At 41.9% G+C, this 27,032-nt stretch overlaps 1 protein-coding gene across 10 annotated transcripts in view; it reads left to right on the forward strand.

The window, feature by feature from the left end:
- The window catches only part of DPP6 (dipeptidyl peptidase like 6), a 1,316,366-nt gene that overhangs the window by 1,187,862 nt on the left and 101,472 nt on the right, over nucleotides 1–27,032 (forward strand). For all 10 annotated transcript variants that reach the window (XM_058297586.1, XM_058297590.1, XM_058297593.1 and 7 more), the window contains 3 exons: nucleotides 12,151–12,274; nucleotides 14,799–14,837; nucleotides 20,377–20,484. In XM_058297586.1, coding sequence (XP_058153569.1) covers nucleotides 12,151–12,274; nucleotides 14,799–14,837; nucleotides 20,377–20,484 — 271 coding nt within the window. The remainder of the gene's footprint in view (nucleotides 1–12,150; nucleotides 12,275–14,798; nucleotides 14,838–20,376; nucleotides 20,485–27,032) is intronic.

Here is a 27,032-nt window from a genome sequence, read left to right on the forward strand (position 1 = left end):
TTGTGGCTGCATCGCTCCTATCTGTTTCACTCTGCACATGGTCTTCTCTTCTCCCCGTGTCTCTGCTCTGTGTGATTCTTAGATGGACACACTTACTAGATTTAGGGCCCACTCATATAACCAGAATGCTTTCGTCTCCAGATCCTTCACTTAATTACATCTGCAATGACCCTTTCTCCAAATTAGGCCAAGTTCCCAGGTTCCAGGTCTTAGGACATGGATGTATCTTTTGGGGTGCCCACCAATTGATCCACTATAGCCCCTGACATCATTTTATTTCTGGAGGAAAATTTGTGGCCATGTTAGAAAATGTCTCCCTTAAAAATAACCAAGAATGGAAATTCCCAATGTAACTGAGCTCAGCCTCACCTGAGCTAAAGAAGCAAAGATGCCCTGTTAAACCAAGAAGAGTTACAGGAAACTGTCTAGAAAGACACACAGTATATCCTGTGGGTGGGAAAAAATGAACAGAAATCATTATGCACAGCATGTTCTGTGGCTTTTACAATGTCACATAGAAACCCAGCTGCACTGATAAAACAAACACGTTGTTTTTTGCTGGTTTCCCCGGGCCTTTCCAGAGCTATTGAGCTGGGTGTTGAATTAAGATATAGCAGATACCCAGCAGTATCATTCTGAAGACATGTTGCACTGAGCTGATATGTGTTTTTATTCTCCGCTAAATATATTGTTCAGATGTAGTACAGCTGCTGGGCCTGTACTCTTTTCCTGATTGCCTAGCAACGAGTTGTAAAGGGATTATAGTGCCCAGGAAAGAAACCTAATACCAGTGCCCCTGGTGCCAGCTGGGGCTGCCCTGCCTCGGAGATCCAGGTCAATATGGCTCAGCTTTCCCCACCACCCACTTCTAAGGCTTATAAAAGGCCCCAAATCCTCTTTGCTTTTATATTCTTTAATTTTATCGTTTTTATCTTGAGCTCAAGTACCAAGGATTTAGATACTCCCCAGCTCATGGTACAGGTATGTGCCAGGACTCCTGTTTTATTTATTTGTTCCATTTCAACCTTATTCCCTACTTCCACCACTACCACCCCCAACTCATAGGCATCTATTCTGAAGGTATTCAAGGGTTTTTATGAAACATGAATTGTCATTTTGTGTGTATGGATGCTTACTTTGCATAAATGATATTGTGAGAGGTAGAAGTAGAAATAGAGAACTATCCCTCCCTTTTTTTTTCACTCTCACCTCTATGTAAAGACCTGGCTATACTGATATGTGTACATCCAGTCCATTCCTTCTAACTGTACCCAGTGACATTCCAGATTTCTGCAAATTCCTGGCCAGCTCCCATTCCTGTGGGATCCCTGCCTCCACATGCACTGCCTAGGTTATACCCATTTTGACCCAGATATGAAACTGAACCTTCTTTTCAACTTATACAAAATAACGAACTCATGCAGAGGTTGGTGCGTTGAGTCTAACTCAAGTCTTCACTAAGTATTAGAAGGAAGACAGAGGTCAACAAAGCAATCAAAACCAATAGGATCCCCATTGCCACCACCACTGTAGAGCTGCTCTAGCCCTTTCTCACTTGGTCTTGCCATGCTCCATCTGGAGGAGTCTCCTGCCCCTTACATGAATAGGCTCTCTTAACCTTTTACCCATAAGGCGAATGAACTGAAGGAGCTGACATGACTTGCCTGTAGTTGCACTTTTAATTAGTGGCAGAACCAGGAATTGAGCATAAGACTCCTGCTATCTGCCCAGGGCTCCAGTCATTGTTCAAGAAGCATGAAACCTACCATGTATCCCTTTGTGCTTAAATTTGCAGGTAGCACGGAGCTAAACTGGGAGCTTCCATTGCAATAAATCTCTCCTTTCTGCTTTTCTTCACCAGAGTTGGGAATTGGGCAATGGACATTTTAAAAGATTCTCAAGTGCTTCCAAAGTGTAGCCAAGACTGAGAAGCCCTTCTTAAGAGTAATAGTTTTTACCTGGGATGGGAGAACTATATCTTTTTCAAATTAAAAATACTATCCCCCCACCGTCCCTTAATCTTCCATCCTACCTTAAAGTATTTCTAATCTTTTGTCTTTATTTCAATGACTCCAATAAGAGTTACTATTTTATCTGAATTTGCTTTCCAGTGTTTTTTTGTAGATGGTCTGGGTATAATTTGTAGTTGCATAAATGTTCCCTGTTGCCCTCAGAGCTAGTCCCATCTCTATTTTTACCTCGTGGGTATCTAAATATTCAAATGAGTTCATCTTCTGGAGCATCAGTTCCCGGAGGCAGCTCAACTGAGCTATTATGTTTACAGTGTCGGATCAGTGTGTGGTCTTTAGTAGTCCGTAAGAAGCTATGCTGGTGGCCAGACTATGGTAGAAGATCCAGATCTTTATTCTATTGATGCACTAAAAGTTACTGTTGATCATGGTTTTCTGCAATCCCATTAATGAAAGTTTCCATCACTTCAAAAGCCTGGAAATCCGTGTCTTGGATGTCCTTATAAATAAGTTTCTGGTGAAGGAAGCATATCCTACATCACGGTGGCTTGTGTTTAGAAAGGACAGTGACAGTGGTCTGAAGATACTGTAAATATATAGGCAAGGAATGATTATTTGTCAGGCTTATGAATAGCAAGAGATATAAGAAAAATCAATGTGATTCTGCCCACCCTATACCCAGATAAATGAGACATCTCTCTTTTTAGCCCACAAACTCTTGATATCTGAAGATACCAGTGGCAGGCAGGACATGCCTTTTAAGGCCATGTCACAAAGCGAGTGAGCCAGATGATGGCAAACTGAAAGTGTGTGACAGGTAGAGTTTTCTCCCGTGGGCCACAGCTAGCAGCACTAGGAGATAGTGTACAAGAATTTTATGGCATCTGTAGGGAAATGGGATTGAGGCAAAATCTATCAAACACCATGTTTTTAAATGTGTTGGGCATTCACTGAAGCATGAACGAATATGCTTCACACCTTTATCCTTCTAGCAGGTCAGTCGCTTTCTCAGATCATCTATGCAGTTTCCAGTTTCTAGGATTCCATGGCTGGGAGGAGAGGAGGGCTCCTGGAGGTCCCCTTATTTCTTTTCTACTTCCTCTGAAATTAGCAGAGGAAGAAAGGAAGGCCCACAGAAGGGAAGTGGCTAATACAAAGGCACATATGTAGGTCACTATAGGGGCAGGCCTGGAATCCAGGTCTCCACATCCCTTGGACCATTTGTTCCTACTCCCCTGCCTGGCTCTCAGGAGCCCCTGCAAGCAGCCCCTTTCCTACCTACCCAGGTATATTTACTTTTATTTTGCAGGCTCCCTGAAAATATTCTGCATTCCCACACTGCAGCAGGCACTCTGCTGGGTGCTACCACCTGGGAACATGAGGAAGGAAAGGACCTGGTTCCTCCCCTAAGGGCACTGACCAGAAGGGAGGTCACTGCTCCCCAGGCTCTGCAGTCAGCTGGGTTTTCATAGGGACTGGATTATCCCTATCCCTATTTAATGGTTTTTTAAAATAAATCTGTTCTCCCCTCCCCCAGGATCTCATTTACAAGTCATAGAGTTGAGCCTGGGTAGATTATTGTGTCTTTGAGCCCAATTACAGATTATCTCAGGATGACTATCTCTTCTCTTGGTTCTTTTATCTTGGCTCTGAATTCCTGCCAAAGAACCGTCCAGCACAGTCATTTCCTTCTCGGTGGGCTTTTGTGTTTGAGAGAAAACATCATGGCAGTCTTAAACATGGGAGAAGGCTGCTACCCCCAAATGGTAGTTTGAGGGGCAAAGACCCTCATTATTGTTAATGCCTACCATAACAATCTGGTCCTAGATTAAAGATCTTTTATCTAGAAGCACCAACACACTAAAGCATCACTATATTACACAGCTTCACTCTAAAATATGTTTTGAAGTAGGAGAAGGATAGGAGAGGTGTAGGCTATTGGAAATAGCTGGGTGGAGGGGTGAGGATGGTGGTTCTGAGGAAGAGGAGTTAGAACCCAAACCAGGAGGTTGTTGGACAGGAATGGAGGTAGAAACAACTAGAGCACGTCCTAAGAGAGGGGGCAGTGGTACAGAGAAGAGTCTCAACTGCTCTTGACACTAAGCAGGGGGCACAGACCCTTCAGAGCTTAGTGAGGCCAAGATTATCAGGGCATTTCTTTCTCTGCCTAAAACCTGACCCAATTTTAGGCATAGGAAATTGAGAGTATAGAATGGAATGATGGAAATAGTGCCAGGCTTGGAACTGAGAAGTCGCTAATTATACAGTATCAGGGCAATTATTTGATCTGGTTACATCCTGGAAATAATTTTTTCAGTTTCATCACCTCTAAAAAGGAAGGACTGGACCCTTTGGTATCTCAGGACTTTTGAGATCTGCCTCCATAATGGCTCAACATATTAGCCTGAATTTTAAAGACTCGGTTGATGCCTTAACATCAACTTGTGTGAAATAATCTGGTGAAAGGGCATCTGTGGTCAGAGAGGTTTTGTGGCACCCTCTGTATCAGTCAGTGCCCAGCAGGAAACAGAGAACACTCAAGTTAGCTTAATTCCAGCAGAGTGTAATGAAGGGACTGTTTCAAAGGGTGGAGGAGAGTCACCAGGGAGAGTGCAGTGCCAGGAGATAGTAACAGCTGCATCTCGGAAGGGGCAAAAGGAAAGAGCAATAACTGGAACCCAGGAACAAAGAGAGTCAGGTGAAGCCAGGGCTGGAATCTTGGGGTGGTGGAACACCTGTACAGTGGGATCCATTGGAGTAAACACCCGTGCTCTCTCACGCCTCCCTTTGCTCTCCTGTTAATGCTCTCCATTGTGCAGTCAGACACCTCTGATGCAATGCATACGAATCAGCACCCCTATCCCACCCCTACACACCCCACCCCTGCCCAGCACAGAACGCGGTAGAGAGGGATCTGGGGAGGGACACATGGAAGAAATCCAGCATATCTTTAAACCATATAGTTTAAGTCATCGAAAACCCTGCCGCCAGAAATCTCAGTGCCCACGAGGTTCTTAAGTAATTTTAAATGAACAGGTTGAATATGTGGATGGGTGGGATGGGCTGATGGACAGATGAGATGGAGGGAGGGATGGGTGAGTGAAGAACTAGAGAAGGAGTGACATGAGATTTATGCCCACCTCTCCTGCACAGTTGATCTCTTCATGTTCATGGCATGTAAACTGTTGAATAAGGAGACTGTAATCCCTAAGGTACATTTTCTGGGATACCCCCTCTCAGTTCCTTTCCCCTCATCCTTACAACTTGCCCTGCATCATAGCCTGCTGTTAAGATGGAAGGAAATGTAACATAATCTATTGCCATTGAAAGTGAAATTATGAAAATATACAATCAAATAGTAATGTCTTGAATTCACATCATTTTTCTATTTTGTAAAGTCCAGACTGTCTGCAGATGATTTTATAGAATTAGGTGCCTCTGCTCAGAGGGCACACTTACCTTGGAGCCATATCATTTTAGGTGGCTCAAAGCAGCTCTCTACTAAAGTACATGGTATTTTTTAAATGTTTCAAAATATTTTTTTGCACAGCTTGATCCATGCCATAAATATTGCTGGAAAATGCCAAGGTTAATTGTAGGCTCTTTCTTTCACTAGACAAACGAGTCTTCTGCTCCCCGTGCCCTTCACTGCCATACAACTGACAGCACCTTTGCCAGATTTGGGAATACCAAGAAGTGACAAGGCACATTAATCCCTGTGCGAGTGACAACGCTCCATTAATATTTTAGAGCAAACAAATGGACGAATAAAAAATTCATATACTGCTCACCAGAAAGAGTCACTGTGTTCTAATTTGAAGGCACACTTGGCTGGGAATGTTGTCGTATTTTCTCAGCCAAGCTGTGCTGTTACAACCAGTGCTCCTCCCATGTGCTCCAGCAGATCAGGCTTCCTTCTATTTGAGCAGTCCTCGCCCCATACTGGAGTGAGTGGCTTGTGTGTCTGTCTCCCCACCAAACTGTGAGCTCCCTTTCCACAAAGGTTTGCCCAAATCTGTATTGCCCGGCACCCAGTACCGTGCGTTTCACTTTACAAGCCCTTGGTACTCTTTGGATAAATAAGTGTATGTGTGGACAGATAAAGTGCTTTAGAATGAAGAGAAAATCGGTAGCATTTTTTCCAGGAATCTTTTCTTCCTGTTAAGAAGGTGTTGAGACCATATTCTTTTTAAAATAAAAGTTCTATGATTATCAAAAAAAAGTTCAGTATCTCACTTCATATCATCTGTCAATCCTTGCTGCTTCCACTATCTGGTTCCATCTTCATCATCTTAAAAAAAAAGAGGGAAAAGGACTTTGGCCCAGTGGTTAGGGCGTCCGTCTACCATATGGGAGGTCCGCGGTTCAAACCCCGGGCCTCCTTGACCCGTGTGGAGCTGGCCATGCGCAGTGCTGATGCGCGCAAGGAGTGCTGTGCCACACAAGGGTGTCCCCCGCGTGGGGGAGCCCCACACGCAAGGAGTGCGCCCGTGAGGAAAGCCGCCCAGCGTGAAAAGAAAGAGCAGCCTGCCCAGGAATGGCACCGCCCACACTTCCCGTGCCGCTGATGACAACAGAAGCGGACAAAGAAACAAGACGCAGCAAATAGACACCAAGAACAGACAACCAGGGGAGGGGGGGAAATTAAATAAATAAATAAATCTTTAAAAAAAAAAAAAATATTCTGCTTCAAGTCCTATTTTCTCCTTTCCTTTAACCACTACCCACTTCTCTTTAGTCTAAAGCACTTTATCTGCCCACCAATCCATTTAATTCATCCAAAGAACATTTAATCAGGACAGAGATGGACATAGAGATCTGTAGTTTAAAAGGACTTGGAATTGTTCTCCCAAATCGCATTCCCTCCAATAGTGTGCTTCTCACTCAGATCAGTGGTTCCCGAACTTCAGTGCTTCTCAAATCTTAGTGTGCATCAGAATCACTGGGAGAGCTTGTTAAGCCGTTGATACCTGGACCACTCTCCCCCAGAGTTTCAGGTTCAGTAGGTCTGGAACGGGGCCGGAGAATTTGCATTTCTAGCACTTCCAGGGGCTGCTGATGCTGCTGGTCCGGGAACCACATTTTGAGAAGCACTGACTTAGATCATTAAAGCCCTGAGTGCGGAGACCGTCTCCCACCACCTTTCTAACCCAGTGGCTGCACTTTGGCTGACTTTGCCGTGAAATCCTGATATCATCCTTGCTGATTCTGTTCTCTTCCCTCACCCTGAGTGACGGGGAGGTAAAGGCAAGGAATGCCACCTCAGCAGCAGGCTGCCTCGAGTGCTCCAAATGCAGGCCAGCTGACACAGGGCACCATGGAAATGAGCGTCTTCTGTCTCTATCCGCGCTCCCTTCTGGGCAGCAAGTCAATGAGTTGGACGATGGCAGTGATAGAGAGAAATGACCACAGGACTTATTCCCTGCCCGGACCCAAACAGACTCAGCGGGAGAAGCAGCAGGTCAGCAGGACTCAGAAGCTCTCTCAAAATACAGGCTCAGATAACCACATATATTCCCTGTATACGTGGGTCAAATTCTTCCTCTACATAAATTCATTATGTACAGCATCAACACCTCAACTCCTGAGACCTTTTCCATCTCTAGCTATAACTGCTTCACACTCAAGCAAGTGTGAGCTCTTCTAATGACTGTTTACTTCGCTTGCCTAGAGTTTTTCGCGTTAGAACGTCCCTCTGAAGGTCTGAATTCTCTCTCTGATCAATATCCCCTTCTCCCCTCTCCTGCTGTCCTTGGGAGACAATATTAATCAGGGTATAGGTATTTATAGATTTCTACTTGGCATACCCAAGCCTCAGTACTAGTATACGAGTGGTAATAGACTTGTTCTTTGTTTTCAAGGAGCTTTTAGCCCTGCTAACATAGACTTGCCAAGAAGTAAAAGATAATGTATGGTCATGGGAGCTAGGATAGCACAAATTGTGCTATAAAAATTTAAAGATAGGAAAGATAAGTGTGGCTTTCATGGAAGATGTAGGGTTTGTGAAGTTTCTTCTCTCCCCTGTTTCACAGTTCTCTAGCCTGGGAAGTCCACAAGGGCAAGGAAATTGTCGGCTTCAGTTTGAGCCCCTTTAAACTTCTCTTTCTGGAGAAGGTTAGTGCAAGGGGTGCTAGTGACTTCATTGCATGTGAGCTACGCTCCCATTAAGAAAATCTCTGCCTGGTGTAAACACTGCATATTCAAGATTCTAAAGCAATCTCTTGGAAGTACATTAAATAAAATCTGTTAAACATATGCATTGTTTGGTACATGTTGCGATATTAAATACTAATACACATGAAACAGAGGAGAAATTTGGTTATCGGACTAGATTTTTGTCCTTTGTCAAACTTATTTCCTTATTACTGGATTGTTGTGGAGTTGACTTTTCCTTATAATTCATAGATTTTTATCATACCATATTTAAGTGTTTCATTAATTTCTGTGGAATATGGAAAATACTTTTAATCTGCGTACCCAGGTCTTTTTTCCTGTATCAAAGTCTCTTTCTCTGTGTCTTTGATCATTACTTCTTTTCCAATCACTCTGGTTTCTCCATAGGAAGCACTTATACTTTTCAGACATGAAAGCACTCCATCTTCTTCTTAAAAAAAAATACAAAAAACACGTTTCCCATCAGGGAATCCACAGAATGGTAGTACTACCAGTCAAGGGTAGTTTTTTTCTAAAGATTCATTTTATTTATTTATTTTCCCCCCACTCCTCATTGTTTGCACTCTCTGTGTCTGTTCATTGTATGCTCATCTTCCTTTTTGGAGGCACCAGGAACTGAACTGGGGACCTCCCATGTGGAAGGGAGGTGCCTAACTGCTTGAGCCACCTCTGCTCCCAACTTTGTTGTGTCTCTCATTATGTTTTCTTCTTTGTGTCTTTTATTGTGTCAGCTCACCATGCCAGCCCATCATGTCAGCTTGCTGTCTTACTTATCTTCTTTACAAGGTACCAGAAACCAAACCCAGGCCCTCCCCCCTCCATGTGGTAGGCAGGAGCTCAATCACTTGAGCCACATCCGCTTCCCTATCTTCTTTCTTGTTTCTTTTAAGATTAATTTATTTCTTTCTCCCTCTTCCCCTCCTCCCGCCCTGCTGTTTTTACTATCTGTGTTATCTTCTCATTTTCTGTCCTCCTACTGTTTTAGTTGTCTGTATTGTCTTCTCTTCTCATTTTCTCTCCTCTAGGATTCACTGGGATTTGATCATGGAGAACTCTGATAGGGAAAGAGGTTCCCTGTCAATTGCACCACCTCAGTTCCTTGTTTCTGCTGGCTTCACTTTGACTCTCCCCTTGTCTCTCTTTTGATGCATCATCATCTTGCTGCATGACTCACTTGCACAGGGCACTGGCTCGCCATGTGGGCACTTGGACATGCACTCATGCAGGCACTGGCTCACCAGGAGGCCCCAGGGATCAAACCCAGGTCCTCCTATATGGTAGGCGGAAGCTCTATCACTTGAACCACATCTGCTTCCCCCCATCTTCTTTCATTTCCAATCTGTGTCATTTTCCTGTGCCTTCTGGGAGATTTTTCTCAAATTGTCCAGAATTTCTCTGACTCAAACTTCTGTAATTTTCCAGCGTAGTTTATTTGCAATCCCCTCATCTCACCTTGTCATCTCATCTTGTTATTTTTATGATCCTCTCAGCTCTCTACCTTAAAAGAGAGAGGTCTACCCATACCTGATATTTGGCAACAAACAAGGGTGATTCTTGACCTTGGCCCCTTTCTTTGCCCATCTGATGAGTTAAAGTCCTTCTTGGTATAAATCTGGAAGGCAGAGTCTAACCCATATTTATCTAGACTGGCTCTAGTGAATTCAGCTGAGATTTTTCTTCTGCCTTCTTTAGATTTTTTTCTCTGACATTCTAAGCCACTTGGTATATGTGAAAATGTAGAGTTCTCTGTAATACCCAGATAGTAAACATTTAGTTTCCCAAATTTCTGACTGAGGCAAAACCAGCATTTCTGAGGAGAGGGTAAGACCATTGGGAAGGGAAAAAATTATTTCCTTCTACTTTTCCATGACTAGTGCTGCCTTGTTTCACACAGCGTAACAAACATGGGCAACCCATTTGCTTTAATCCAACTGCATCTGCGTTACTTCTAGAGTTTTCCAACATTAATTTTTGGTAGTATTATGCCTTTTCATCATTTTTATGTCTTTTCAACATGTTAATACAAAAATGGTAAAAATTAAAACTACTTCAGATTTGCTAGACAGTATTACTGAAATTACTTTGTGTTTATGGAGTCTTCATGTGATATGGGCATGTGTTTGTATCATATGTGACAACCAGACACTTTCCTTAAATCATCAGCAATAACTTGACATAAGACACAACCTTGGTCTCTGCCACCAGTTTTACAATCAGATTTGATTCCATTTCTACTATGTATAATTTTTAAGATGAACAACTTTGAAGTTAAGGAAAATGAGAAAATATTAGGAGTTAGGAGAATTTTACTTATTCTATTTAGGTAATTCTGCTTAGGAGAAGCTTCATTAAACTGGTAAATGCTTTATTTTCCTTTTGCTAAACATATAATGTGACTATAAAATCTTACAATGTCAAGGAATGCCATACTGTCCAAACTAGAACCTCTTTGCAAGGCTCTCTGTACATCATCACCAAAAGACCACTAACACTCCTTTTAAATTTCCTCACACGTGGCAATGCTTTATCTTCACAAGTGATTGGATTTTTTAAACATAACCAAAACTTATTTGGCACCAACCCTAGTCAATGATGCAGTTCATGAAATCAGGAAATGCTGATTAGAGACAAAATCTTGTTCTAAATGTAATGAGACCAGTGTAAAATTCTGAAGGCGATTTAGGTGAAAGTTTCCAAAATTGTTCTGCTGAATGGCAACATGATTGGAAGAAATGTACGAATGCCTAAAAGATGAAAAACCACCACTTGCTTACAGAGAGGTAAAAGTATGATTAACAGGTAGATTTGGGGAGTGGGCGACACTGAAGAATTTAACCGCCTGGTAAATTGAGTCCCAATCCAAACACCTGGCATTAGTCCTTTCTGTTGAAAATAATTGTTAAATGTAAGAAGATTCTTTTTTCCAATTTACTAGGTATTGTCTGGTGAATGTGTCTCAGCCTTTTAGTGATAAAGGATCTTGTAAGACCACAGAATAATCATTCTGAACAGTAGATCTCATTATAGATATAGATGGGATAGGTGATAGAGCAAGTGTTAACTGGCCTCTAGAACATTCTTTGGAATTTACCTAAGGAAATTCATTTTCTACATTTATTTTCTTAACATTTTTTAAGGGTAAATTTTTTTTAAAAATCTAGTTTTGGGAGGGCTCTTGGTGATTGACTTAGTTACCAGAAGCACCGATACTCTCGTGGCAAGTATATGATGGGATGGAACATATAGCATTTAGGATATCAGACCAAGTGTGCCTGATGCCCAGAGTCAGGAGCCAATTGCCCCAGTTAGCTAGAGAATGCCCCTGGGTATTTCTTCTTTAAGGAAGAGGGGGAAATAAAGCAGAGCTTTCCTCAGCACAAGTCCTTGGTGTTTTATAGAGTACTTAACCCTCCCTGAGGTGCCCCTTCGTCCACCCCCTGAAGGCTCTTGCCCTATCCTTCCTCTCATCTGACGCTCCCACCACCTCCCAGTAACAGGAAGTTGTCCATTCACCTTAGACTCTGGTAGGAAACTCAAGTCAGTAGCATAGTGTCAGCTGGAGCTAGGACTTAAACACCCACTGAGCCACCCCCAAGTACCCAATACCTCCCCCCCCCCCTTTAGGGAGGGTAGAACAACGAGGTTGTTGGGTCACCGGAACTTTTACTTATAAATCTTCAAGGACCTCTTCAGAAACAACCACATTTCTCTACTATTTGTTTTAAGATGTGTTAATGACTCAACTTCCCACTAGAGTTTTATATCAATGTATACTCTCAAGGAAACTTCGAGAGTTTTTTATATATATGTATATATTGATATTGATATTGATATATATTTTATATCAATATTTACTCTCCCGGAACAGCTACATCACCCACCACATTCCAGCCATCGGCTCCAGCATCCAGCACTGGGGCACGTGACTACCTCCTGTCTGGTTTCCATTGGTTATATGGATTCCTGTGAAACTAGTAATTCTGTGCATTTCCATTTTCTTTTTCAGAGATTACTACATCACCATGGTGAAATGGGCGACCAGCACCAAAGTCGCAGTGAACTGGCTGAACCGGGCTCAGAACGTGTCCATCCTCACCCTCTGTGATGCCACTACCGGAGTCTGCACAAAGGTCTGGGGTTAGCTCAGAACCGATGACAGGAAGCATCAGAGGCTGCTTCAAAATCATTTTTAAGTCATTTGTGCATGCTCCATTTAGACAAACTGCTTAGCGACTTGCTGATTGCCAGGTGGCGTCCTTGTGTCTCCAGGTCTCTGTTTTTGGTGCCACCTTGTGGATAAATTAAGAAGTGTTATAAAAACTCAGCTAATCAAATCAATTCAGTTGCCACTTGCACGCTCATGCCTTGCCCTTGTAGTCGTTCTGCCGCATCTAGATTTAGCTTGCTTTCTCCATGCTCGCTGCTACTTTTTAAGTGGACCTTCTCATCATTTTACAGTTGGCACTCAGACCTGTGAAGTGGTTGGCTTGAGGCCCCAGAACTAGGGTAGAGCCAGCACCCCTGCCCAGTTTGGCCCCACTTCAGCTGCACAACCCAGAACCAGTCACCTCACTGGGTGGGTCATCGTCCCTGTCTCTGTAGTCACCAGTGAGGCCAGGCAACATTGCTGGGAGCCATGGGCTGAAATGTGTAATTAGAGGAGGCAAAAGTAGGAGATGACAAAATGAAAAGTTAGTGGAGAGGGGGAAGTGGCTGTGGCTCAATCAGCTGGGCTCCCATCTACCATATGGGGGGCCCTGGGTTTGCAGCCTGGGGCCTCCTTGTGAAGGCAGGCTTGCACGCACACTGTGGAGAACTGCTGGCCTGCAAGTGCCACAGAAAGCCAACTCAGCAAGGTGACACAACGAAAAGGGAGACAAGCCAAAATGCAGAAGAAGGTGCTGCAAATGGACACAGAGAGCAGAAAGCAAGCAAGCTGCAAGGGGTGGGGGGAATAAATAAATAAACCAAAAAGTAAGTGGAGAGGGACCAGGGAAAGAATGAAAGATAAAAGAAAGAGCTACCCACCAGGCAGAGCAGTAGAGAAGGGACCTATGGCCTCCTGGTGTCCCCTCTGCTCTGTAGGCATAAACCCATCCCTTCTAGGTCATTTCAACTAAAAGGCTGGTGTCCTAGTCTTGAGGAGAAAATCACTTAATAGATTCAGGCAGAAACTCTTTCAGAAGCTCTTTTTTTTTTTTTTTTTTAACGTAAATTTTATTTCTCAACTAATGGGCTAATGGCAGTGGGGGGAAGACTTGCAAAAGTAGGTGTTAACGATTTGCAAGGCACCTTGGATAGTGGCTCTCACAGTGCTGCCCCAATGTGGCCTTCAGGTTATCCCAAGTGATTTGTTGCTAAGACAATATACTAAAGTTGGTCCATGATTTGCCTTACCTTAATATAATTTAGAGCAGATGCCAGATTATTCCAATAGGCTTTCTTGAGAGAAAGAGAAGAAATGGGTAGACATTCAGCTGGGAAGCTGGGAATGGCTCCCATCTTGTGACTGACCCTCAGCTTGAGGTCAGTAAAACAGACTTCTTTCTGTGTGGATAAAGAAAACAACTGCAGGGCAGCAGATTTGGCTCAACTGATAGAGCATCCCGCCTACCATATAGTAGGTCCAAGGTTCAAACCCCGGGCCTCCTGACCCGTGTGGTGAGCTGGTCCATGCACAGTGCTGATGCACACAAAGAGTGCTGTGCCACGCAGGGGTGTCCCCCATATAGGGGAACCCCACACACAAGGAGTGTGCCCTGCAAGGAGAGCCACCCCACATGAAAAAGGCACAGCCAACCCAGGAGGGGTGCCACACACATAGAGAGCTGGCACAGCAAGATGATGAAACAAAAAGAGACACTGATTCCTGATGCCACTGACAAGAATGCAAGCAGATACAGAAGAACACATAGCAAATGGACATAGAGAGCAGACAACGGGGGGGGGGGGGGCGGAGGGGGGGCGGGAGGAGGGAGAGAAATAAAAATTAAATCTTAAAAAAAAAAAGAAACAACTGCAAACAATAAAGTCAAATCACCACATAAAACAGATCCACTGTACCTTGGGATGATAGTGTGTGTGCTAAATAGCTGTATCTTGCTTTTTAAAAATTTTTTGGTTTTGTTTTGTCTTCCATAGTGCATTTTTCCATGCAGTTCTTTGGAGTCTGCTGCTTGTATATGTTTTAACCCCTTTTAATGTTTTAGTCCATTTAATTGTTTCTGAGAGTTATGAATTGTAAATTTGGCACAATGTGCACGTATGCACACACACATGTGCCACACACACGTGTGAATTACTGAAACAGTGTAACATCTGGAGTTTGCTTCTCAGGGAGCACATGCCTAGGTAGTGATGCCCCTCAAATAGCATCGCCATCTTCCAAGGGTCTCCTCCCCGCCTTGGATTTGCCATGGTTGTTAGGGAGAGTGACAGTCCTTCTTATCTGAGGACACACATGTTCATCCCTGAGCCACAAAAAGAGACAAAGAGGAGACCTGGGGTTCCTCCCCTCCCTGAGCATGCCGCAGCGGCTGCTCTGTGCTTGTGCAGCTACCATGTAGGTGAAGTCAAATTGTTTTCTGCACTGTTGGTCACAGACACAATGTGTTTTAAAAAAATTCTTTCTATGTTGCTCTTCTTTGATTTCAGAAACATGAGGATGAAAGTGAAGCCTGGCTCCACAGACAGGTAACTATTAAATGTGCGATTCTCCACACTCACTGCCCGCGCCAGCCACTGGGTCCACGGTAGCTGTGGTTTTCAGGGTTTTTAAAATGGCAGAAGGACTTCTCCAATTTAATCATGTTGTAGGGACTCCCCAACTAGGTAAATGTGGCATAGCTCTGGGGAATGTGGGGCCGCTGCCCAGCCCCTGCCTCTCCCTTGTTCTCCTCAGAAACCCCTGAGGCACTGCTGGAGAATCTTGGCGTTCCATGGAACATGGTCTGGAAATCACTGCTCTACAAAATGGACAGTGGTTGGCGAGAGCTCAGTTCTCAATTGACAGGCTTTTGGTGAATTAAAAGTGATGGGCCCACAGAATTTGCCTGGATACGGTATACTGTGGTGAAAGAAAACAAAAAGGCTCTCCAATGTGGATAATATTCCTGTTTGTTCACAGCAGTGGTTTCTTCAGTGGTTCTTTTGAAGCAGGCTCCACTGTGATTCAACATTAGTCTTCCGTGGGGATATGGCTTCAAAACCAACCCCCTGATTCGTTCTTCCCTAACTCAGATATTGAAATGCGATCTCTGTGAATTTGAGATTAAAAGAGATGAGGGGAGGGTGAAGGGTAAATCACTCTATGTGGCAGAAAAAGAAAAATCAAACTCATGAAAAATAAAATCCTCCTTACTGGTATTCTCTTTCTTTTAATTCTTTATGTCTCATTCCACACCTAACATTGGAAAGAACAGGTGGGAAAGTTTTAGAAGTTTACATCCTTCTTAGCCTACCTACTGGGATAAAAATTCATTAAAGTTATGTGGGAAAAATCAAATCCCATTTGAGTCTAATGAAGTACAGTGGAGAGGCCACAGATAGGCTTCTCTGTTTATAGGAAAATTCTAAAGATGGGCAATAAAACGATCAACAATGGTGCTTCAAAAAAGTTCTAACATTGGTTGGTATGCAGCTCCTTTTATCTGCCAAATTAGCGGTCTATATCAGCATTGTGTCAGTTATTTCTGGGATGATGGTTTCATACATGGACACTATTCTTTTTAAATAAATCCATCTTCATCTCAGTGCTGGGTTTCTCCAAAAGAGCCACAGTTCAATATGGCTGCTTCTTATTCCTGCGTCCAAGTTTGAACGTCAATTCCAAACCAAGAAAAAGAATGAGAGAATCCTCAGGAATCCTAAAATAGTAGCATGCTGGAAAGTTCTTGAAAACCACCTGGACCCAAGATATAAGCACAAATATTAAAAGAAATGTTATGATGTTCAACATGTATCAGACCAAATGCCTTTGAGATTGGAATGAAGGAATCGGAAAAATAATCTTCTTAGCCGTTTGTCTACCCATTACTTAGGGATTGCACAAGGTGCCATGTTAAGCCTTATGGATTTCAAAAATGAATCAGCTAGCGTACCAGCTCTTAAAGATCTTACAGTCTAGACAGGGAGAATAGTATGCACCTAAATTCCAAAAGGTGGAAATGAGAGGTATCCAAAAATATGCTCAGATGATGTGTTATATGTGTTTAGAAGTTATGGGGTTGGGAGCAGGCAATAAAGGAGCATGACACGGAGGAGGTGGGTTTTGCGTTAATACTGACATCCGGTATAGAATTTGTATTTGATTAGGTGGAGGTGAGGGATGAATTCATAAAAGCAGCCCAGGAGTTTGCCTCTTTATGGGTGCAGGGAAGGCTATTGAAATCAAGGGCTAGAGCTGTTCTGCCTCTGCTTCCCTGTTTTCTGCATTGAGGGCTGTAACTCACTCAAGAGCCCTGGCTTCCTAGCCGGTCACCTGTGGTTTAACTGGGTGGCTCGGGGCACGGGATCTGTGACCCGTTGCTCATTTCTCCACCACTTCTGCAATGCAGGAACAGAATCAAAATCATCAGTGAGAATATTATATATTTATTGATTAGTATCTCTTCACCCAAGTGAGACTACCAGCCAAAACACAGTATAAGCAGCCTGAATGGGATTTGCAAAACCAGATCTTTCCAAGCAAAATCAATTCAGCACCTAAAATTAGCATAAATTAAAATAGTAATTCATACATCTCTAAAATGCAAACTTATTAAGAAAACAGCTACTTTTAAATGTATCGTGCATTTTAGAGTTTCAAATGTAATATTCAAGGATGTTTTTCTTCTGACAGTGCTTTCTTTGGTCAGGTGAGGTGTCAGCCTGCAGTTTTCAGGTGCCTGTATTAGGTTAGATGCAATCCGTCCAAGGAAGTAGCCAGTTGACCAGGATTTATCTAATCTGAACTCTTTACAGCTTTGTGGGTCTGTAACTCTGCGTTTTGGTTAGAGCTCCATGGTCAGTAGGAAAATCCAATTTCAAATAGTGTTTCATTAAATTCCATTTGAAGACATTTCTCATAAGGAATTTATGAACCCTGTTTTTCAAATATAATCGGTAGAGTTTCAGCATCTTTCAAGATACAGTGAGGTCCTGGAGGGCAATTTAGGAACTTATCTAAGGCTGGATCTGCAGTCTGCTGCCAGCTAAGCTGCTCACTATCATTTCAGGTAGGGCTCGGATGCATTTCTCATCAGAGTGCCTGCCGGGGACAAGCAAGCTAGATAGGAAAAACGAGAGAGATAAGAGCTCAGGGCACGCTCCTTCTACTACGCATCCATTTAAAATGGGTCACAGACGTTTGCCCCAGCTAGCCCAGGGCAGAGTGTTATGTGGGGAGGAGACTGGAGTCTGGAAAATCGTAATGATCTCGGGGAGATCCAGGTTTCTTACATTGACCAGTCTTCTGATTTATGCAGAGGAGCTAAGATGAGCTACAGCAATCCTGCCAGGGCCAGATTCTCTGTGGGTTCCCTCCCAGCCTTCCATTTTAGTTTTCATCTCCCTCCCTTTTCCTCTCATCTCCTTTCCAGAATCCTCAGCAGTGGATACTGATGGAGATTCCCCATGAGGCAAAAATAAGAGGTGAATGTGTATACATCACATAGGTGAAAAACACCATGTTCCCTCTCTTCTAGGAATCCTAGAGAGATAGGAAAGCTCCCCCTTCTCCACCCTGCCGCCACACGTAACGTCATCACTGCCAGTGCCCGTGTGTGCATCCTAACACAATCCATTAGGGCCCTGCCCAGGACCATTCAGCCATTTGGTGTCAAACTCCAGAACCTATCATTTAGGTTGGAGAGTTGGTCCCATGGGACAATTTGGGATGACCTTTCTTTTGGAACAACAGTTTTGGTTTTGTGATTTCAAAATTTTGGATGATGGGAGGTTGGAAAATTAGCTCATGAAGAATATTCTTCACAGGCTTACTAAGAATGGACATATGCAAACTTGGTATCTCTGTTATTCAGAGAGATTTGATAAGTTTGTTTCAGAATCAGATGAGACTTCTAGGAATATAACCAAAAGAATGGAAAACAGGGACTGGAATAGTTATTTGCACACAGATATACATAGCAGTATTATTCACAACAGTCAAAAGGTGAAAACAACCCAAGTGTCCATCAACAGATGAATGGGTAAACAAAACGTGGTATATACATATTATTCAGCCATAAAAAGGAATGTAGTTCTGGTTCATGCTACAACATAGATAAACCTTGAGGACATCATTTGAATGAAATAAAAAATATCATATGATTTCACTGATAATGAAATACCTAGAATAAGCAAATTCATGGAGACAGAAAGTAGATTGCAAGTTACTAGGGGCTGTGGGTGAGGAGTGGGGAATTATTGCTAATGGGTACATGAGTTGGGGTGAGGAAAAAGTTTTGATAATGGTTGGTGGCAATGGTAGCCCAAACTTGTGAATATAATTAATACCACTAAATTATACTCATGAAAGTTCAATGGAAAATTTTGCATTTTATATTTGTTACCATAATAAAAATGTTTTTTTTTAAAAGACCAGCGTTATAATCCAGTTCTCCTAATCAAACACTCCTGAATTTTTGCTCTAAAAATACTATAAATGGAATATCTCATTCATTATCTGACAAACCAAGAGTCAGACAAGCTAAAAGCCTAGTACCTTCACCAGTGTACCACAGACTGTTTTCATGGAACAATGTAAAGACAGCTTAATAATAGTTATGGCCTTCTGGTTATAAAAAGTGCTTCTGGCCAGAATTAAGTATTTATTACATTTATTTGGAGTATTTTTCTCTACAAAAGTGTATATGTGTATATATATATATCTCCCTGAAAAACTGAGATAACATTGCCATAGCTAACCTGTAGCTGGCAAACAGAAGAACATTTAAAAAGCCAAATTTACTGCTGTTCTTTCCATTTCCTCTACTTTTAAATACCATGCCTCCAACTCTAAATAGAAAAATAAATATTTGCAGATTAAAGGTTTCCTTTTATTGCAAATATTCATGAAGATTAAATGTCATTTTAATCACGTTAGTTTATTTCTTTGGGCATATCATATTTGCATGTGTTCATTCACTGCAGGGAAATGAGTTTTCCTTGTGCCAGCTGGGGTTTGTTTACCATTTGTTCTCATCCCGCATTAGCGTGGGGCTCCTTGAATCAGAAAATATATATCGTAGCCAGCTAATTGGCGCTCATGGATGGGGACTTTCAAACTTGAGCTTGAGAGAGGTCGAGATGCTGCTGTTGCAAATTTCCTTCTCGCCTGTCAAAGTGACAGGCAACCTACAGGGGGTGGTGGGAGGCTGAGCAACTCGCTGCTGATGCTGATGGTCTGGGGGACAGGCCGAATCGGTGGCAAAGCACTCCAGGCCTTTGCTTTGAATCCAGCCTGGGACTCCTTCCCCCAGAGAAAACTTGGAATTCTGATTTGGTTTTCAGGGAAAAGAGACAGTAGATCCAAGCACACCTGTGCTGTCTAGTGAATGCCTTATGCTGGCCGCCGAAATTCTTCTTTCCAGTGAAATGTGATTTAAAAAGGAAACCAAGCCTCTGGGAGTGCTGTTCTCTCTCACCTACATTTTAGAATATGGAGACTATGTCATGCTTCCCTGCTGTTCTTGCTGCTTTCTTTTTTCTTGTCTTCTTGGTCGGCTGTTCAGGGCAAGATGAATGTTATTAAATAAAAGAACCAAAGACAGGATCGAAAGGATAGTATTCAATTTTAGCCAAGATCAGGTTTGTGATTGTTCTGAATTACATCCTTTATGATATGTAATAAATGGAACTGGAGATATTTTGCAACACACTTTGGTTTCAATGGTCAACAATTAGAGAAGGAAGTAGTACCGTGCTGTGCTTTTTGGAGAGCTAAGGCGGGGTGTCTCCAGTGAGCTTGGCATAGCAGACACACGATGAACGCCTTTTCTTCTGCCCCTGCCTAGACTGTGGCCTCTTAATTCCTCATTATTTCTCCTCTCTGAGAAAACCGAAGGTTTGACTCATGATTACCAATGGAAAAAAAGCCCCTCACAGTGCTTATTCTTTCCATTGCTGCTGTCATTAGAAATTTCATAGAAATGTATCCATTACATTTTCTCAAAATGTGTTCTGTCCTGCTTCAACCCCTTCAAAAGGAAATGAAACTTCTCTATTCATTGAATCAAGTCCTTATTGTCCACAGAATGAAGAACCAGTGTTCTCCAAGGATGGCCGAAAGGTTTTCTTTGTCAGAGCAATCCCCCAAGGAGGACGAGGAAAGTTCTATCATATTACAGTGTCATCGTCCCAGGTAAATACTGCCACTTTCAAAACTACTTTGCTATGGTTGTGACTCCTCTAATGACCAAGCACCCTGAGCATACTAGTCCTTGTCGAGTACCCCAGACAGAAGAACCCCAGAATGCTTAATGGAGGTAAGTTCCCACAGGTGGGATGGAATGTGGCATTTGTCAAACCCAGAGTTTCAGTCGAGCCACTTTCAGTCAAGAATATGAATGATACTTCTGGCAACATCAGAGGAATCTCTGGGATTTACTGCTGGTCAGAAGACAGAGAACTCCTGTTGGCTTAATTTACATGGTGATCTTGTAGCTGTCTGGCCTTTCCTTTTCCATCTGCTATGATGCCTTCTTTGCACACTTCCGCTGCACAAGCAAGAGATTCACTGCACTCACAGGCTTTCTACTGCTCTTTCATAAGTCTATCCTCTCTGAGGCAGCTCATCCCTACTTTTAGCCAAATGCAGATGTAACATATTATTTTATTATGCCACTGCATGGGGTCTGGTAGGTGGATGGCAGAGCACCACAGAGCAGAGGGTTTCAGAGGTTAATAGAAATGAATCTAGAAACAAAATTAGACATCCTCATGAATAGAGCCCCTGCAAGTGGCCACTCTTGGGAGCCTGGCCACTTTACTGAAGTGATGCTACCATACCTGCCCTTTGGGGGAGCTCTGCTTTTAGAAGGCAGAGGGGGAATGTGCCATTTCATTGAAGATCCCCAGTGATCACAGAGCCTCATCCTTGCTGGCTGCATTTGATTTTTTAAAGTAGTCCAAGGTTATTTGGCATCAGGCTTGGAGGAAAAAAAAGGAGGTTAATCAAAAATATACTGTGACATTTGACCAAGATGGCAGCATAAGACATTTCAGGGTGCCTTTACCCCCACGAAATCATTGAAGGACTAGCAAAAATTGGCAAACCATTTACTTCAAACCTCTGGAAAATAGTTAAAGGGTTGCAGTAACTGGGCAAATGCCAAATCAGTAAAATGCAGCTTTGAAAATGGTAGAGGAATGCATGGAATCTTTGCTGGGCCTTCCCCCTCCTGTGTGCCCCAGTTCAGTATGGAGGCACTTGCACTCCCATTGTGACTCCCTGGCCCTGTTCTGGAGGGAGCAAAGTAACTCCTACCTGAATACTGGCATGCTTGTATGTCGGTGCCAATCTATCAGGTGGCAGCCTAAAAGGCTGAAAGTTGTCAAATACCAAAATGGCAGAAGAAAGTCTTATATTATTCTACTTGTTTTCAATATAAATGGATTTAAATCTCCAGTCAAAAGACAAATATTGGCAGAATGGGTGAAAAAGCATGACCTAACTATATGCTAACTACAAGAGACTCACCTTAAATTCAAAGACACAGGCTGAAATTGAAAGGATGGAAAAAATATATATTGTGCAAATAGTAACCCAAAGAGAAATAGGGTAGTTACACTAATACCAGATAAAATAGAATGTAAGTCAAAAACTTTTATGAGGGAAGCAGACTTGGCCCAATGGATAGGGTGTCTGCCTACCACATGGGAGGTCTGCAGTTCAAACCCTGGGCCTCCTTGACCCGTGTAGAGCTGGCCCGTGCACAGTGCTGATGTGCGCAAGGAGTGCCATGCCACATAGGGGTGTCCCCCACGTAGGGGAGCCCCACATGTAAGGAGTGCACCCCGAAAGGAGAGCTGCCCAGTGCTAAAGAAAGTGTAGCCTGCCCAAGAATGGCACCACACACATGGAGAGCTGACACAACAAGATGACACAACAAAAAAAGAAACACAGATTCCCGGTGCCACTGATAAGGATAGAAGTGGTCACAGAAGAACACACAGCGAATGGACACAGAAAGCAGACAACCAGGGGAGGAGGGGGAAGGGGAGAGAAATAAATAAATAAATCTTAAAAAAAAAAGAAAACTTTTATGAGGGGCAAAGACAGTCACTGATAAATGGGTCACTTCAACAAGAAAACATCACAGTTATAAATATATATGCACCTAACAACAGAGCCTCAAAACAAATAAAGCAAACATTGACAGATTTGAAGGGAGAAATTGATGTTCTACATTAAGAATAGGAGATTTCAATACACCACTTTCAATAATCAAACATCTAGATCAAACATCTAGACAGAAGATCAATCAGGAAATAGAAGACCTGAACAATAGTATCAATCAACTACACTTTATAGATGTATATAAAGAACATTTTACCCAATAGCTGCAAAATGCACATTCTCTATTGCACATGGTCATTCTCCCATATAGAACATATGTTAGGTGATGGACAGTTTGAAGATATTTTATGAATCCCAGAAAGAGAAAGAGTATGCTTGTGAGCGAATCCATTCCTATGGGTGTGAGACTCTTTCAAATGGACTATATCAGTGAGGTGTGATTCAGCTTGGGTCTCTACCCTCTTGCTGAGTCTGAAATAAATGGAGACACAGACATGGGAAAAGGAAGTTGCTATTTTTTATTCTGCCATGTGAGTTAGAACTGGAGGATTGCTTAAGCATGCAGCCAACAAGAGGCTGGGCCCACAGAGCAGCTCAAGAGGAGAGGAGCCCTGCTAACTATATGCCTGATAGCTCAGAGCTGACCTCAGGAATAAAGTGGAGCAGCTGAGACTGATAGAGGAAGCCCAGAAAGAGACAAGCACTATGCCTGGTTGCTCTGAGAGACGGTAAGCCTGAGACCTCAGTAGAGATCAGTGGTCATCTTGCTTTGCCACATGCCCAGAGAACAGAATCAATAGTAGCTGACTTTGGGGAGAAAACTCCTTTTATGGTGCCTCAATTTGGAATTTTCATAGCCTTGAAACTTGTGATGGTTAGCCTAAGGTGTCAACTTGGCCAGGTTGTTTGGTCAAGCAAGCACTGGGCTAATTGTAATACAAGGGCATTTTTGGACTTTAGTCACCAGTGAGTTTACTGCATAGATAGCTGATTACACCTATCTCAGTTAGGGAGATTGCCATCAGCAGTGAGTGATGGTTTATCTAATCAGTTGAATACCTTAAAAGGGGAAGTGATTTCAGCATTCAGAAAGAATTTCCCAGCTCATCTGTGGAAAGCCAGTGTCTCCCAGAAACTCATCAACGACCTTCACTGGACTTTCATCAGAGCCCCTGGTTTGCAGTCTACTTGCCGAGTCTAGACTTGTGCATCCCCAAGGCCACGTGAGAGATTCTTACAAACTCTCATACTGCTCTCTCTGCCTAGAGGAGCCTGCACCAAATCTTCCGTCTTTCTCTCCCATTTCTCAGCGAGTCTGTTCTTTCCCTCTCTTCCCAAATAAATTCTTTTTACTGCCCTAACTGAAAAACAAAAAACAAAAACACCCTCATACTATACAGTACTATACTAATTCAGAACTGTAAGCTTTTACCCCAAGTAAATCCCCTTTATAAACTCCATCCCATTTCTGGTACTTTGCATCAGCAGCTCTTTGACAAACTAAAACAGGTGACCAAACAAGTTTCAATAAATTTGAAAATATTGATATCATACAGTGTAACTTCCCTGGTTACAATGGAATAAAGCTAGAAATCAATAACAAAGGGAGAACTAGAAAATTCACAAATGTGTAAAAATTAAACAACACATTCTAAGACAACAAAAGGATCAAATAAGAAGTCACAAGGGAAATTAGGAAATATATTCAGGTGAATGAAAACAAAAACACAGCATGCCAAAACTAAAGTGATGCAGCAAAGAGAGTTCTGAGAGGGAAATTTATAGTTCTAAATGCTTACATTAAAAAGTAAGAAAGGTCTCAAATCAGAGACTTAGCCTTACAACACAAAGACCTAGAAAAAAAAGGACAAACTAAGCCCAATGCAAGCAGAAGGAAGGGTATAACAAAGATTAGAGTGGAAATAAATTAGACAATAAAAACAATATAGAGAATTAATAGAACCAAAAGGTGGGTCTTTGAAAAGAGTAATAAATTCAATAAATCTTTGGCTATACTGACAAAGAAAAAAAGAGAGGACACAAATAACTAAATAATAAGTGAAAAGGAGGATATTACTACCAAACCCACAGAATAAAAAGGATTCTAAGTGGATACCATGAACAACTGTTGACCAATAAATTAGATAACCTAGATGAAATGGATAAATTCCCGGAAACACACAAAGTACCTATAGTGACTCAAGAAGAAATAGAAGGGACGTGGATGTGGCTCAAGTGATTGAGCTTCTGCCTACCATATGGGAGGACCTCGGTTTGATCCCTGGGGCATCCTGGTGGAAAGAAGAGAAAGTGTGCCTGCATGGTGAGCCAGTGCCTGCATGAGTGCCTATGCGTGTGCCCGTGTGGTGAGCCAGTACCCCGTGCAATTGAGTCATGCAGCAAGATGATGATGCATCAGAAGAGAGACAAGGGGAGAGTCAAGGTGAAGCACAGGAGAAACCAGGAACTGAGGTGGTGCAATTAACAGGGAACCTCTCTCCCCATCAGAGGTTTCCAGATCGAATCCTGGTGAATCCTTGAGGAGAGAAAATAAGAAGGGAAGACAGCATAGACAGCAAAAACAGCAGGGCAGGAGGAGGGGAAGGGGGGGAAATAAATAAATAAATCTTAAAAAAAAAAAAAGAATAGAAAGTCTCAACAGACCAATAACAAGAGTTGAATTAGTTATCAAAAACTTCCCAACAAAGAAAAGCTCAGAAACATATGGCTTTCACTGGCTAATTTTACCAAAGATCAAGAAGAATTAACACTAATACTGCTTAAACTTTCCCAAGAAAATGAAGAGGAGGGAGCACTAATTATAAGATCAACATCACCCTAATACCAAAACAGATAAAAATGCCACAAAAAAGGAAAATTGCATTACAATACCCCTAATATATATAGATGTAAAAATCTGCACAAAACACTAACAAAATGAATCTAATAGCACATTAAAAGAATTATACACCATGATCAAGTGGCATTTATCCCAGATATACAAGGATGGTTCAACATTTTTTAAAATCAATTAATGTAATATACCACAGTAATAAAGGAAAAAAAACTCATGATCATCTCAATTGATGCAAAAAGGCATTTTACAAAATCCAGCACTTTTTCTTGATAAAAACACTTAGAAAATTAGGAATAGAAGGAAACATCTTTGACATGATAAAGGGCATATATTAAAAACCCACAGCTAACAGCATACTCAAGGGTGAAAGACTGAAAGCTTTTCCTCTAAGATCAGAAATAAGACAATATATATAGACCAATGGAATGGAAATAAACCTGCACATTTATGGCCAATTGATATTTTTACAAGAATTCTCCAAGTCTACTCAATGGGGAAAGAATAATCTCTTCAATGAATGATCCTGACAGAACTCGATATTTATGAACAAAAGAATGAAGGTAGACCTCTTCCTCATGGTATATAGAAAAATTACCTTAAAATGGATCAAAGACTTCCTTATAAGAACCGAAACTATAATACTGCTAGAAGAATACCAAAGAAACCATCTTCAGGACCTTCTGTTAGGCAATGGTTTCTTAGACTTTATACCAAAAGTATGAGCAACAAAAGAAAAAAGAGAGATAGGACTTCATCAAAATTAAAACCTTTTGTGTATCAAAGAACTTCATCATGAAAGTAAAGACAACCTACAGAATGGGAGAAAATATTCACTAAGGGTTTGGGTTTAGTGTCCAGAATATATGAAGAAATCCTACAACTCAAAAACAAAATGAATAACATCCCAATTTTTAAATGGGCAAAAGACGTGAATAGACACGTCCCCAAAGAAGATGTAAAAATGATCAATAGATCCATGAAAAGATGCTCAATATCATTAGCCATTAAGGAAATGCAAATCAAAACCACTATGAGATACTATTTCACACCTACTAGAATGGCTACTATTAAAAAAATGGATGGGGTGGATGGATGGGTAGATATATACTATTAGAAAGAAAGAGAGAATGATGATAGATAAAATGATATGGCAATTATGGCAAAATGTTAAAAGTTGGTGGATCTGGGTAACTGGGTAGGAGGTATGTTGGAGTTCTCTGTATGGGTTTTGTATTATTTTCATAACCTGTAAGTTTGAAATTACATCAAAATAAAAAGTTTATTTAAAAAGAGGTACTTGTTCCTTTAATAGCTTTCTGCTTGTCTCTTAAAGCAGGCACAGACATATCCCAGAAAAATAAAAAATAAAATAAAAACGGAAAATAACAATGGTTGGAGAGTATGTGGAGAAGTAGGTATACTAGTTCATTCTTGATGGGAATGTAGAATGGTACAGCCACTGTGGAAGACAGTTTGGCAATTTCTCAGAAATTTAAGTATAGACCCAGCAATCCCACTTCTAGGTGTATACACAAAAGAAGTGAAAACAGTGATTTGAAAAGATATTTGTACATCGATGTTCATAGTGGCTTTATTCACAATTGCCAAAAGATGGAAGTAACCCCAGTATCCATCAAGAGATGAATGAATAAACAAAATGTGGTATAGACCTGCAATGGAATATTTTTTTAGCTATAAAATGAAATGAAGTCCTCATACATGCGATACCATGAATAAACCTTGACGACACCAT

Source organism: Dasypus novemcinctus, chromosome 5 (genome assembly GCF_030445035.2).
Source record: "Dasypus novemcinctus isolate mDasNov1 chromosome 5, mDasNov1.1.hap2, whole genome shotgun sequence".
NCBI classification, from domain to species: Eukaryota; Metazoa; Chordata; class Mammalia; order Cingulata; family Dasypodidae; genus Dasypus; species Dasypus novemcinctus.